Source organism: Parasteatoda tepidariorum, chromosome 10, assembly GCF_982258835.1.
Source record: "Parasteatoda tepidariorum strain Cologne lab strain chromosome 10, Ptep-v5.0, whole genome shotgun sequence".
In the NCBI taxonomy this organism is placed as follows: domain Eukaryota; kingdom Metazoa; phylum Arthropoda; class Arachnida; order Araneae; family Theridiidae; genus Parasteatoda; species Parasteatoda tepidariorum.
In genome coordinates this window covers 4,866,278-4,882,222 of record NC_141764.1, presented here as the reverse complement: position 1 = coordinate 4,882,222, position 15,945 = coordinate 4,866,278, and the positions used below count along the sequence as shown (strand labels likewise).

The following is a 15,945-nucleotide window of genomic DNA, read 5'->3' as shown; positions in this document are numbered from 1 at the left end:
ATGGCAGATTTCTAATCAAGATGAACTTAAAGGACTTATGAAAGAAAGATAAGTTGTGAAAAGCAGTTTCTTAGCCGTTCTCGATAGAAAGAAATCAGTATAATGACTTCAGTATTGAAATGAAAGTTTCTACTAAATACCTTAGAGCAATTTATAATATATCTAGCACAAATTCTGGAAAACATATATCATAAACCTCATAACTCTGCTGCTATGGGTAACTAGGGTAGTGTTGAGCCAGGGTCTATTCTCAAATTAGCATCCATGTTTACTTGGTAATAGAAATCTTATTATACCAACTTATTAAACCATTTAAAAAATATTTAATGCGAATTTTCTAACAATTATTGACTACATTAAAAAGCTTTCAATGGTCCAGCTCCAAAATATTGAATTAGTTGCCGATAAGAAAGTAGGGTCACACTTCCATAGATCTCTATTAATTACAAACTTACAGATTACACACGTTCTTGATTGTCTATAATGCAGTAGCAAATGTCAAGATATTCACTCCTATGCTGGTACAACACATAGCATGGTATGAGCCTTTTGACTACCATTCTAATGTACGTAATTTCAATGTTGGTAAAACAGAGGTCAACGTGTTAAGTATGGATTTATAATACAGCTGGGATCTATTATGAAATTGAGATTTATGTTTCCTTTTTTAGAGAAAAAAGGAATGCCTACTTACAAAACCAATAGATACTGGATATGCTGAGATTCAATTTTGTACTGAAGGAAGATATAGGTTATTTGACTTGCAACCGATATTTAAAAAAATCTTATAACGATAGCATCTATTTCGCTATTTAAGAAAAAAATTTTTCAAATCCCCAAACATTTATTAACTGAAAAAACTAGTAATACATCAGTACTTGAGTATTGAGGTAGTTGGAGAAAAGAAATCCTGTATCATATTTGCCCATTTTTACTGTTTCCTAGGAAGAATTTTCACGGTGGTATGGAAGTGAAAACCAAATTATTATTGCATGCTGAAATATTTTTCGTTTTATATTTTGCCGGAATTTAAATGCATCTGTTGAGAATCGATTTAGTAGTTTTAATCGTAATCGTTATGTATTTGTTTTATAAAAATAATAACCTGAATCTGGGTATTATGACTGATGTAAGAAGTAATAAAGAAAGGTTGTTTTGTTTTTATTGAGAACTAAACGTTTCTTTGCGTTGATTTAATTATTAATTTCACCTTCATTGCTGATAATTTAGGCCTCGTTCGTGAAACGAAACATGGCGTCCGTGATTTAAAAAGAATTTCTGCGATTAAGATTGGAAATATTGCATTGTTAATATAACGATTTGTGTTAAGCCTACTCTGGAATTTAAAACTGAAAATGGCCGAAGAAAAAGAAAATGACATTGCAAGTAACGTAGAAGATTTGAAAAAAGCAAGAACACAGTTACGCCGTGCTTTTACTACTGCTTGCAATCAATTTGCTAAGTTAGAAGAATCCGAAAATATTGAAAGTAAGGAAATATTTACTATTTATAATAAGATAGTTGATAAATCGACTAGGTTGTTTGATTTGGATTCTCAAATAAGTTTGTTAAGTAATATTTCTGACGAAGAATTTGATTTAGCTGAATCTTATAGAGAGAAATTTATTGAAGTGAAAGTATTTTACGATTCTTATGTTCAGAAAAATTTTGATGCCAAGTCATGCGATGTACAGTCAATAGTTGGCGCAAATTTAAAGCTGCCAAAAATAGTTTTGAAAGAATATGAAGTTGGTCCAAAAACTTGGGTAGCATTTTGGGGACAGTTTTCTCGCATTCACAATGATAATAATTTAAAAGAAGATAAATTCCAATATCTATTGGCGTCTATTAAGTCAAATACGAAAGCAAGAGATATCGTTGACAGCTATCCACCATCCAAAGAAAATTATTTGAAAGTAATAGAACACTTAAAGTCTCGTTTTGGAAGGACAGATTTATTGATAGAAGTTTACATTAGAGATCTTTTAGCTTTAGTGCTAAATCGCCAAAATGTACGGCTTGCTGAACTTTATGATAAATTAGGTTCGAATTTGAGATCGCTGGAAACATTGGGGGTGACCACAAAAAATTACGCAGCAATGTTGTACCCGGTTGTAGAATCATGTTTACCCGTTGAAGTTTTAAAGGCGTGGGATAGATACAGATTAAATGCCAAAATTGGCGAAAAAGAGATGATAAATCTAACTAAAGAAAATTTGTTGGAAGCGTTAATGTCCTTTCTCTCTCATGAAGTAGAAGGTGAAGAACATAGGGTTTTAGCGGAAAATGGGTTTGGGAGACAAAAGTACAAACGAGAAGTAAATAAACCATTTCAACAGGACGATCCAACAGCCGCTGCTTTAATATCATCACTTCCTGATAAATCGTTTGGAAAAACTGATTGCATATTTTGTCATAAATCTCACAATACCAAAGATTGTCGAAAAGCTTCTGATTTGAGTTTGGAAGAAAGGAAAAAAGCAGTTAAGCAAGCAAAATGTTGCTTATTATGTTTAAAAAAGGGACATTTTTTCCGAGATTGTAGAAGTAAAGTAAGGTGTTTATTGTGCAATCAACGACATTATGTGATATTGTGCCCTAATTTTAGCAAAGGATCCATGAATTCCCCTGACAAGGAACAAAGGCATGAAGAAGAAAATGCCACAGCACTGCTTTCTTCTCAATCATCGCCAAGAGAAATTTATCTTAAGACTGTTATGTTAAGACTATTCGTAATGATGGTAAAGAGGTTTGTGTTCGATCTTTATTAGATGATGGATCACACCGTTCATACATCGAAACTAGTTTAGTTAAAGAATTACATCTTCAATCTTCAGGTACCAAAATACTTTCGCAAGGTTTGTTTGGTGGAGGAACAACACCTGCTGCTAACCATAAAAAATATAAATTGACTATAGAAGGTTTAGACGGAAAATGTTCTATACCAGTTACATTCCTTGATCAGTCAAAAATTTGTACGGCATTACCTAGAATTCAAGATGAAAAACTTATTTCCGAATTATCTTCCCGTGGGATAATTCTATTTGATGTAGGTAGCAATGCGTTGCCTATAAGAATACTACTTGGAGCAGATGTCCTTGGCAGTATTTTAACAGGAAGAGTAGAAGTTTTCAAAACAGGGATAACAGCCATAGAAACTACAGTTGGTTGGACCATCATGGGTCTTGGAAAGAAAAAGGAAGTTTTCAATATGGTATCGTTGGCATTGAATAACTTTGAGTTGCATAACATTTGGGATTTGGAAGTTTTAGGAATAACAGATCCAACAGAAGTGCACGAGAAAAGAATGCTAGAAGAAGACACACTGATCCATTTTCAAGAAACTCTGAAGGTTAATAATGAAAATCGTTATGAAGTTACACTTCCTTGGTTGGTAGGACATCCTCCCTTATACAACAATCGTGAAGTAGCCGTATCTAGACTCCGTTCTGTTACGAAGAATATGGTAAAAGAAAACACATTAAAATCATATAGCGAAGTTTTTTTGAATTGGAAAAAAGAAGGAATTATTGAGGAAACTAAGTTATCGGAAGTAAAGAATTCAGTCTACTACCTACCACACAGACCAGTAATTAAGTTATCAAGCGCAGCAACGAAAATACTTTGACGGTTCATGCAAAACTAAAGGTGGTGCTTCATTAAATGATTGTCTTAGTACTGGACCAAGTTTGATACAGCAAATTCCTCCCTTACTAAACAGGTTCAGATGGGGTGCAAAGGGAGTTACTGCCGATATTAAACAGGCATTTTTGCAGATAAGTGTAAATCAAGTAGACAGAGATGTATTGCGATTCTTGTGGTATAAGGATTCTGATTGTTCAACTATCGTCGAATACAGACACTGCCGTGTCGTTTTTGGAATTACTACTTCTCCTTTCCTACTGAATGCAACGATACTACATCACCTTGGTCAGGAAAAATTTAAAGGTAAAGACATGGATTTTACAAGAAGTAAATTAGAAGACGGCTTTTACGTGGATAACTTGGTTACCAGTGTGGATGAGGAAGATCAGTTTCAAATTTTAAAAAATCAAGCAATCAAGATAATGGCCGCTGGGTGCTTTGACTTACGATGTTGGTTTTCTACAGGCTCTTCCGTAAATCCGATTCAGTCAGTATTAGGACTTAAGTGGAATTGTGAAACAGATGAAATATCATGTATTTTCCCTAAAACAATTGCTGACCTGAGTCCTTTACCGAGTAAAAGAATGTTACTTTCAGTAGTAAACAGCATATACGACCCAATAGGATTTTCATGTCCTGCAATGCTCGTACCGAAATTGATACTACAAGAGGCCTGGAGAATGAAATTACATTGGGACGAAGAGCTTCCCGAAGATCTTAAAGTGAGGTTTCTTAGGTGGGCAAAACATCTTGGTCTGATTGAACAATGCACTCTTCCAAGAAGAATGTTTAGAGGTAATGTCGATGATGCAACTTTACATATTTTTTCAGATGCATCAGAGAAAGCTTATGCTTGTTGTGCATTCTTGAGATGTAAAGAGCAAGGAGAAGTTTTTGTAAATTTGGTAACTGCAAAATCTAGAGTGATGCCAATGAACCGTCCAACGATTCCAAGAGCAGAATTACTGGGAGCTGTCATCGCTGCTCGGTTACATAAATCTATTACAGAATCCCTGAAGTTGCCTCTTAAGACATTTTTTTGGAGTGACTCTATGGTTGCGTTAGCGTGGATAAGGAAGCAAGAACCTTGGAATACATTTATCGGAAATAGAGTAAAAGAAATAAGAAAGCTGACGGATATCAACGCATGGAGACACATACCAGGAGAGTTAAACCCTGCCGATTTACCATCACGTTCTTGTAATTGATATGATCTTTTACACCAGAAATGGTGGGAGGGTCCTTTGTGGCTACGACAAGATGAAGAGTCATGGCCGGTTACAAATTTGTCTTGTCCAGAGGAAGCGCTGAAAGAATGTCGAAAGATAGTAACGAGTGCAGCAAATGTTCAAAGGGAAGTGGTCAGTGACAGATTTCTATATTTTTCGAAATATTCTATGATAGTGCGGATGGTTGCATGGATGCTCCGTTTTTGTGTCAACTGTAGTAAAGTTCGAGAAAATATTAAAGGAGCAATTACCAGTGAAGAATTTCAAATTGCTGAATTATGCCTGATAAAGATGATTCAAAACGAGTGGACGGATGTGAATAGGAAGAAGTATGAAACTTCTATGAAATTTTATGAAGAACAAGGTATATTGAGGGTCAAGAGCCGTCTTATACTTGGAGAAGACGATGAGAACTTTCAATGCCCTATTGTTCTTCCTGATCATGAAATAACGGCGTTTGATTGAATATACACATAAGATCCTAAAACATGCTGGAGTTCAGACCCTTTTAGGATATTTAAGAAGCAGGTTTTGGATCCCCAGAGGACGGAGGATTATCAGGGAAATTATTTCAAAGTGTATTCCCTGTAAAAGACATTCCTCGAAACATTCGACTACGGAGAGAGCGCCATTACCAGTCGATCGTATCCAAAGAATTGCTGCGTTTCAAGTCGTCGGGGCAGATTTAGCTGGCCCTGTCTTTCTGCGAGGACGTATTAAGGCTTGGATTATTTTATTTACTTGCGCGGTGTACCGTGCCGTGCACCTTGAGTTAGTGACATCTTTGTCAACCGATACCTTTATTCAAGCATTAAGAAGATTCATCGCTCGTAGAGGGAGGTGCAGTGTAATATATACGGATCAAGGAACAAATTTTATTGGCACGGCAAGAGCGCTTCAAAACTTAGACTGGGAAGTTATTCAAGCAGATTCTACAGCATCTCAAATAAAGTGGAATTTCAATCCCCCAAGTGCACCGTGGTACGGTGGATGGTGGGAACGTCTTATTAGAGTTCTCAAGGATCTTCTAAAGAGAAACCTTGGCAAAGCAAGTCTTAACTATGAAGAGATGCTTACTATGTTAGCTGAGTGCGAGAGTACCATCAACCAAAGACCTCTAACCTATACATCTGAGGACCCTGAAGAGCCAAAGTCTTTGACTCCTTCCCATTTCTTGCGTGAAGTTACCACACCATTACATTGTGACACAGTCGATCTAGATCTGATTGATGGCAACCATTTGCGAAAAAGGCTGCGCTACCTGCAAAAGGTACGCGATGGTTTTCGCAAGAGATTCCAAAAAGAATACTTAGCCGCTTCAGTGAAAAATCCTGAGGAAAAACAACGCTACAAACTAAAGGAGGGTGATATTCTACTAGTGGGTTCTAGTAATTCCAAAAGAATTGACTGGCCCTTAGCACGAGTTGAGGAGTTAATCTCAGGCAAAGATGGAAAACACAGAGTCGCTCGGTTAAAACTGGCTCATACTACCATTATTCGGCCAATACAACGACTTTATCCCTTGGAAATACGTTTCGAGGACTTATCAGTTCCCCCAAATAATGAAACGAAAATAAGTAATGAAGGTATCTCTGAAGAGCCTCCTGAAATAAAAAGTACACGAAAGTGGTCGTCAAGTAAAGATGCCCAAGAGACTAGATCTTTGAAAAGAAACTTTTTCTTTTTTTTTTATTTTCTTTAGAGAGTTTATGTCATAAAGTAAATTTTAAACTAATTTATAGATTTCAGTTAAAGCACTTTACTTCAGTAACAGTTGTTTCTCTCAGTAGTTTGTTTATATTTCTCACTAACGTTTCCCCCTTTTTGGTTAACTTTATATGTTTATTAAGTTTTGTCTTGATTAAAATCAATACAAAAGGTGGGAGTGTTGAGAATCGATTTAGTAGTTTTAATCGCTGGGTATTATGACTGATGTAAGAAGTAATAAAGAAAGGTTGTTTTGTTTTTATTGAGAACTAAACGTTTCTTTGCGTTGATTTAATTATTAATTTCGCCTTCATTGCTGATAATTTAGGCCTCGTTCGTGAAACGAAACAGCATCTTCATATAATAATGAACCGTTTATATATTAGCGATATTTGTTTATATGCAGAGGTGGTAAGTTAGATAGTCATTGTTTTCTACCTCACCCTCCCTGAAGGTATTTTTTAAGTAGTAAGGAAGTGATAACTGAACTATAATTATATGTAAAATAATATTCTTTGCCCGAACTTTTCCCGAATATCAACACATCATGATATGAAAATCGATTATTTATATAATTGTACGATTTGTTTATAGGTGGTCCAATATATTGTCTGATTCATAATCAAGGATATGGTTAGTTTCTTGCGTAAGAGCCAAATCAGGATACATTGCACCGAGCACTTAGTCAATATATAAGCATGTTTTAAAGTAAAGGGAAGTATCCTTTATCTTTAAGAATGTAAATAAGGTTTCGATGCGAAGTTGTACCGAGTAAAGAAAATAAGGAAAAAGAAATCATTATTAAACAAACGACGTTTCTTAATTTTTAAATTAGAACACAGTGTTAAGATGTGTTTTATTCTTTTGTATCCCCGATTTCCCAGTTTTTCCTTTGCCTCTTCACGTTGTATGTAATCATGATTCGTGATTATCATGATACCATGGCATCGTGTGACGTAGAGTGGAAGAGGGAGGGTTGCAAGCAGTAATGTCTGACTAACATAAAAAAAATATATCAGACAGCTTTTAACAAAAAATATTCTGATGATTTTCCTTGTATCCTAAGTTCAAGGAAAGGAGATACGTTTGCATTCTGCTATGCGTGTCAAACAGATTTTTCTATTGCAAGTGATATTGTTGCCCACATCAATCGTGAAAAGCATCAAACTGCTTCTAGATTTCTTAAAGCAAATCGAAAAATAATTTTTCAAGAAAAATAAAAGAAACGATGATTTTTCTGTTATTCGTGCCGAATCATTTTTTACTGCTTTTATCATAGAGCATAGCCTCCCAACTGTGCTTCAGATCATGCTGGGCATTTATTTAGAAAAATGCTAATGTTCCCCTATAGCAACATCGCTAAAAATTATGGATGTGCGCGAACCAAAACAACAGCAATGACCAATGAAATGGCAAAATTGGAGAGGAAATATATCTTGGATACCATTAGGCAAAATGTTTTATCACTTTCTATAGAAGTCAGTTTTTTAAATAATGCTACATCAGCAACATCTGCAGTTTTAAAACAGTAGCAGTTTAAAAAAAAAATAAGAAGAAATACATTTATAAAGTATTGTATTCATTATTGACATATTTTGTTAATTTTGAACCTCTTCCTAAATTTTAAAAAATCAAGATGTGTTTTAATATAATTCTATAGAACCTTATATTTTATAGTAAGAACACATATCTTTATTAGTCAGTGTCAGAATCTTATTGTGATCTATTTTATGTAATGTAAATAATATATTTTGAAATAAACTTCTTGTAAGAAATGTGAATCAGGTTTAATTTTCAATATTGCGCTATGTCGTGATACAGAAAGAGTCTCCTGCTTTTTTATTTTGTAAGGTTAGCAGGTCTGCAGAGGGAAGGAGACCTGTTATCGATTTTGTCAATCTGGGCAAAATTTAAAAACCTGTACATCACCAGAACAATGTACAAATTATCTCGAACATTATTCTGCTAATGCCCGTCAAACGAAAAATGGAAACAGGAGAAACAAATTCTAAACATTAAAGCGACCCAAAATATTTTCTATATAGAAGCCAAGAATACATTTTCTACATTTACAACCACGGCCAAATGCAGCAACTCTGATATTGTGTATCATTAGGCTTTTAAAGTTACAGAGCGGCAATTTTGGTTAGAAAAGTTTTCCTAAGCAAAATTCAACAATACTGCTAATATAAAAAAGGCCCAATTTGATTCTATAAATAAAATCCTGTCTATTGTGTCATGGAACTTTTTAAAATCTCTTTAATCGATAAAACTTGACCACTTTTAAGTACATAAGCTAGTCTGGTCTCTATTACTCGTGAGTACTATGTAAACTGAAAAGAAAGTTCCGTTCAGCTCTCATTCTGTCAATTATTATACAGAATATATTATTTCTGTGTATTATATGGTGATGTTAGTTTGCAGTGCTTAATAGTGGTTTTTAGTTCAGTTAGGCTGATAAAATAATTTACATTCAATCACATGGCTGTAACGGACAATTCAGAGCTAGTTTTCAGTTTTACACTTGCAATTGGTTATTATATTCTCAACAGAGGACGTGTAATAATTTCCAGATATTGTCCAATGTTTCGCACAGATTTCCTTTGAAGGAGTAATGTTGAAACAATTTTTTCATTTACATTATCGTCAAATTTTTTTTCCAGAGACAGCACATGCTTCTTCACAGAAAATCAAACTTAATCTAAATAAAACAATCACTGGGGGACCTCGGGCTTGTGACACCCGTGTTTACTTAAAAGTAAACCCCCTGAGGAATTATTTTGGTCATAATCTATTTCCAAGTATAAGACCATGAATCCTGTTGGTAAGGTTATATGCCTGAACCAAGTATACAACTAGTTGCGATTCAAAAAATAACATTACGAATTGTTAAAAATATAAATAATTCATTTATCCGTATCAAACATTTTAATCCCCAGAAAATGGGACAGATAAGATTCAGGACGAAAAAGGAAAATAAAGAAAAACAGCAACAAAATATTTTTTTTTTTGGGGGGGGGGGAATCAGCAATGTCAGAATAACTTCTATGTCTCCAAGAACAGCTTTTTTAAATCCCAAGTAATGCTTACATTGTTTTCATTCGATTTTTTAAAGAAAAATGACACACAAAAAAAGGAAAGAAGAAAAAGATTGCTAAGTCGTTTTTCAGAATGGAAAATGTGTTGCGAAACTTTGTATGACTGCAGTAACTATTAAAATCTTCAGAATATTATCAATAAAATTTCTCTGAAGGCAATGATGCTTACTGAAACATTATTTTCTTTTTACTTAAAGGTGCATAAAAGTTTTCAATAAGCTTTAAAACACCAAAATTTTAAAACATTTCTAATTTTAACTCGCATATGAATTCATATAAACAAAGCCTAAATAATCTTATGGGAAAAAAAATTCTCGTGAAATCAGAATTGAATTAGTCAATTTCATAATGAAATGAACTTTTAAAGCTATTAGTATTATATGTAAGTGAAACTGAATACAATTTTACGGAATAGCTTTAATCAAAGTTTAATCTTTTTTTAAAAAATCTTTAGCCTTTATAATTAATCACAGATCCTGGAGAAGCATCCCCACAAAGAGAATATAAATTAATGAGCTGACTTTTCAGAAGAAAAAAGCTCTGTTTTTCACTAAAGTGTAACTATATGTGTATAGTGAAGTTCTCTGTAAACAAAACTCAATCTAAATAAAACAATCACTGGGGTACCTCGGGATTGTGACACCCGTGTTTACTCACAAGTAAACCCCCTGAGGAATTATTTAGGTCATAATTAACCAGTTCTGTCTGATAATTAGTTAAAAAAATTTTAAATGCATTACGGTAAACAACAAAATTAATTTGCTTAAAAAAATTACAAAGTGAAAAGTAATACGTTTAAAATACTGGTCACGTAGTGTTCCTGAGAAAAAAAACCAGGACATTTTTTGAAACAGTAAACGCATACCAGACTTTTTTTAAAAGGGCTAGCAACAAACTACGAAAAGTATAATTTGTTCTACTTATGTATAATTAAAAAACCGTTTAGTTACAGTTTCCAGTATGATCCAATTAATGGAAGTCTAGGAAACAACTCTTAATAATTTGAGATTAATATATAGAAATTATGTATTTTTCTGTTGCAATAAGAAAATGAGTATCAATTACTTCAGGGAAGGGCAAATTACGCCCCGCGGCCAACTGTGGCCCACCAGAAGGTTCTGTCCGGCCAGCGAATAGAATATTCTTTTTTTTAAACTAAGTAAAGCTTATTAATATAAAGCTTATTAATATTAATTACTTAAATAATTATATAACAGTAGTAAAGCTTATTAATATTATACGATCTCGTTGGCTTACTCACAGGCAACACAGTCTATTCAGCGAGTTTGGCAGCTGAAAGACGACATTGTGTGGTTCCTCCATAAGAAACAGTGTTCAGCAGAGTACTAAATATTAGAAGATATAGAATGGCTTTCAGATTTTGCATATTTTGTAGATCTTCGTCGTATGAACAACTTGAATATTAAAATGCAAGAAAAAAATCAATTGATGGATGATATCTGGGCACATCTCAAAGCTTTTAAACAGAAGCTTAATCTGTTAGCTGGGAAGCTCGAAGTTAAATTCAACACCCTCAGTAAATTAGGTAATATTATTAAGCTTTAGAATTATAAAGATGGCTTGAAAAAACTCCATTTTGAGTTTGAACGCAGATTTTGAGATTTCAGAGCTAATCAAGCAGAATTAGATATTCTTACCATAACTTTTAACGTACCATGACTTCTATAGTTCTTCAACATAAGGCAAATCTTGGAGAAAAAAAACCCAATGAATTTGGCATAGCAACACGCCATCTTTTTATTGACTTCAAGACTGCCTATAACTCCATTAACAGAAATCTACTCATCGAAGCAATGAGAGAGTTGGCAATACCAGAGAAACTTGTCAATCTGACAGCCATTACCCTAACTGAAACAAAACTCAGAGTTCAGAATGATCTTATTGTTGTTTCTAATGGACTTGACAAAGGGAGGCTTGTCTGCTTTTCAATATTGCTTTGCAAAAGATTATGAAAGACTCGAATATTAATACCCGCGGAACAATCTTTAATAAATCTGTCCAAATTTTTACATTCGCTGACGACATTGATATTGTTGCACGAACTCCTGAGGCACTAACAGAGGCTTTTATTTCACTTGAGGCCGCAGCCTGCATCTTGTAATCAACCAGGGCAAAACTAAGTATATGACCTGTACCAATTATACCAGCCCTTATCTTGTAATTGGGGATTATAAATTTGAAACCGTGAACAATTTTAAATAATTGGGATCTGAAGTCAATAGTCTTAACGACATATTTTTCTACAAGAAATTTCTTGTTGAATTTCTAGACAAAATTGTTATTTAATTAAAGTAATATGAAGGTTTTCTTTTTTGGCCTTACAAATCCCGTGTTTTCTTCTTGCAATACTGCTGTTTTTTTGTCTATTTCTGTACTCTTTTTTAGTGATGCTGTCTGCGTCAGTGAAACTTACTAAAAAGAGTTTCTTTTTTTTAAAAAAGGTTTTGTGAAATGGAGAACGCTCTTCGTTTACTTGAATTAATTTTCATCTTCTTCACCTTGTAGGAATTCCCATCCTTCTAGTGTTTCTCAGCAGTAGACTCTCTCTAGCTTTACTTCTTCCCTGTAATAGCTTCTCCATTGCTTCATCCAGTTGGTTCAAAAAAGAAATGTTTCGTTAGCTGACATAGTAGAATTTTAATTTGTTGATTTGTCACAAAATCAATTGCATTATTTGATACCAATTACTGTTCTTTTTGAATAGAAAAAAATTGCAAAGTTTGTTAGAAATTAAAGATTATCAAAATTCTATATAATTGTATATTTGGGTATAATTGGATTCATTCATACAGAATAAAATTAATTTAACAAATTTGCGCATTTTCAGTTATTGATTTAGTTCTAATCTTCATCTTATTCTTTAATTTACTTTTCACGATGCACAAGCCTATAACTTGGATTTATTGTGTATTTTACTCAAGTTATTATTCATTTTAGCAAAAACTATTCCATAGAAAAATTCTATTGTAAGTTCTTTATAACTTTCTTTTCGTCGGAAAATATTGCTCATTTCGGATACCAACTGTTTAAGGCTAAGTTGACTTAATGGTGACAGCACTCTTAAAAAGCTGGTTTTGAAATAATACATTTTTAAAAAAGTATTGAAACTCTCATAATGTCGACAATTATTATAAATTTAAGTTCTTTAGCTAATTTCATAACACAACCAGGTTGCTTAAACTTTATGCTTTTGAGTACCTGGTGTCCATCGATTCTTTCGGATTAAAAATAGTGTTTGTGGTTCATGTAATATTCTAGAATACATTCATGGGAAAAATTTTGAGAAAAGTGATTTCGAAAATTTTTTTTGGGCAGTTTAGGAAAATCAAACTCTTATTTTTGATAAAATTTTTTAACCTCATAATTCATCGTATTATTAGAATTAAGCACAAACAACCATTTTACAAATTCCAAATGAGGTATGAAAAAAAAAACGTTTGTTAAATATATAAGGAATAATTTGACTATAATTTTATAGTTTTCGAATGAGGGTAATAGCAAAATCCTTGGGGATAATTTAAGTATGTGCAAGATAGCTCACCATCATCAGAAGAATCATAAGCTCACCAGACAAAAAATTAGTCAACCTAGTGCGTGAGCACCGATGAATCGTTAAATTTCGTTTAGTGACGCAGTGGTCAAGTGACGTGCTCAACTGCCCGCACACTGCTTAAACGTGATCAAAGGCAAGTAGCTATCAGTGTGATATTTTTGTTTGAAAAGGAAATTGTGTGTAAATATGGATAAGTGTAAGGATGTCATAGAGTGGCAAAAACTGGCAATTGTGTTTGGCCATGCCCATGGTCATACTGTGAATGAAGTTGCTGGATTTATTGGTATTTCGATGCGGACTGTTCAACATGTCTACAAGCAGTGGTGTAATACACGTGGTCACGAAAGACGTCAGAATTGTGGTCGGAAAAATATCATGCATTAATGGGACCGGAGACGAGTTTCACGACTTGTCAATCAAAATCGCTTCCAAACCCGACAGGAATTGGTTCAGTTAGTAAATGAAGGTCCATCCCAACCTGTCAGTGAGAGAACATTGCGACGAACAATGAACTCCTGGAGTCGGGCATCTCGTAAGAGGCACGTAAAACTGCGCGACTTCCAAGAGCTAAAAGTCACCGAACGTGGACAGTTGCTGACTGACGGTATAAAATGTGGTCTGACAAATCAAGTTTTGCCTTTATTTAATAGACTCACGTCATCGAGTGCTACGAAGAGCTGATGAAGCTTTTTATACTGACTGTGTGTGCAAGGTCAGGTTCAAGCAGAAGGGAGGTCTGTCATGTTTTGGGGACATTTTTCTTATTATGAATTGGGCCCCCTCACTGAGAAGGCCACTAACAAGAATCAACATGTTTATGTGAACATCCTGGATGATTAGAAGTCGTCTTTCAACCAACATCTTTATGAAGAGTGTGTTGTTTATGGCCCTAAGTTTCAAGATGACAACAGCAAAGTTCATCGGGTTGAAAAAATGTATGACTGATTTCATGAACACTCAGACCCTCAATTACATCTCGACTGGCTTTCAAATCTCCTGCACCTGACTTGAGCCCCATTGAAAATTTGTGGGACATGATGGAACAACAGGTAGGACGCGGTAATCAGCATCCTCCTCGCAATTTGGTGGTTTTGGGCGATCAATCCCTCAGGGAGTTTTTTATACTGAACCCGACGTACCTGCAAAAGCTGGCGGACTAACTTATCAAATCCAGAGAGATTATGTTTTTCATGATTTCTTTAATGATGACTAATTTTTTGTCCGGTGTGCTTATGATATGCATGCAATTCCTTGTTTTGACAGTTTTTCAGTTGGAAGAAACAGTTTAGTGACAATAGGCTGGAATGCTTTTTCATTCATATGTTGATCAACATGAATCAAACAAGCCAAATTACAGCAGGAACACCCCACCTAGACCCTAATTATTTGAACGCAAAATTCAGTCTCAAACTCTAATTCCTACAGTTTCATAGATAAAGAAACTTATCATCCACTACCTTGCAAGTTTGTAAACTTTTGTAGCTCATAGCTTCAAAAATTATGAAATATAATAGCCTAAATTCCAACAAGAGAAGGTTTTTGAAGATAATCTAAGTCTAGCTCAAAATTAGTTCAACCATGATCCTAAATAAATATGTATAGAGGGACCAATATCAGGCATGGATCCTCTTTTCTTCTCTGTACTATCTGTCCTCACTGTGGGAGCAACATTGTCCCACCTAATATGGTGCCCCTGAAAGAGAGGCCAATAAAATAGCCCTGTAAATACCTGAATTGACGGATGTTAACACGGGTGGGCATTGGAAAAAATATTAACGTTTTAAGGCTAAACAATTCAGTGCTGAGCCTGTAGCCTTACCTCGTGATAGAATAGGATGTTCAGAAATTTTAGAAATTGTGGGAATTGATCTGGCAGGCAGTGGCGTAGCTACCTAGGGGCTAGGCGGGGCAGTGCCCCGGGGCCCTCAAACTCAGGGGGCCCTCGAATCCTTACCAGAAATCTCGATCGAACTGAACTTTTGGAAATTTCTCCCATTTTCAAAAAAAAAATGATAGGTTGTAACCCCACTTGACAGCCCTCATGACAACTCAGTTGAGAGAAATTTAAAAGTTATGCCTAAGGAATTCCCCTAAATTCTTTCTGTAGGTTGGTAGTGTTGTCAATTTGACGGATAGTGATATGTGCGTTTTATTATTCTTCGATGTGCGTTGTGAATTCGAGTTAAGATTTTTTTTTCGAGAACGGTTAAAAAATTAATGCTGTATCAGGAGTAAGTAAGCTAATGTCAATAAACTTTTTTGTACTGGTCAATATAGTGGTTCCATTTTATTTGATTTTACCACTCATATTGATGTCCGTTAAGTCAATAAATCGCGTCAAATCTATAGATTTCGGCTACAGCTCATTGTATAACGCGAAATATCGTGAAAAATGCAAGTCACCTGCAGTGGGTACATTAATTCAGGTCCGCGAACAGGAGATCGTTCATGGTCTCTGTAATGCCTTTCCTTTCCAATAAATAAGCAGACCAGATTTTTAAAACAATAAAACTTAACTTTATTTTTAAACAAAAGAAATATGCATTGTTTTCCAGTAAGAGCTTCCAGCTCTTAGAATACCAAGAGAGACCCTCTTCCGATTATATCAAACATACATCTACCTTTCTCTCTCTCGCATCCCTCCGACGGGATAACAAAATGCGCCAAGTGCGCCTTAAAAGGTCGCCAAACA

At 34.6% G+C, this 15,945-nt stretch overlaps 1 protein-coding gene across 1 annotated transcript; it reads left to right on the top strand.

Annotated features, from left to right (window-relative positions):
• Positions 1–1,355: 1,355 nt before the first annotated feature.
• Positions 1,356–11,652, top strand: LOC147802100 (uncharacterized). The gene is made up of 6 exons (XM_087153710.1): positions 1,356–2,552; positions 2,726–3,466; positions 3,612–4,757; positions 4,872–5,329; positions 5,469–6,490; positions 11,369–11,652. The coding sequence occupies exons 1-6, from the start codon at positions 1,356–1,358 to the stop codon at positions 11,650–11,652; spliced, it is 4,848 nt and encodes a 1,615-aa protein (XP_087009836.1).
• The last annotated feature ends 4,293 nt before the right edge of the window (positions 11,653–15,945 follow it).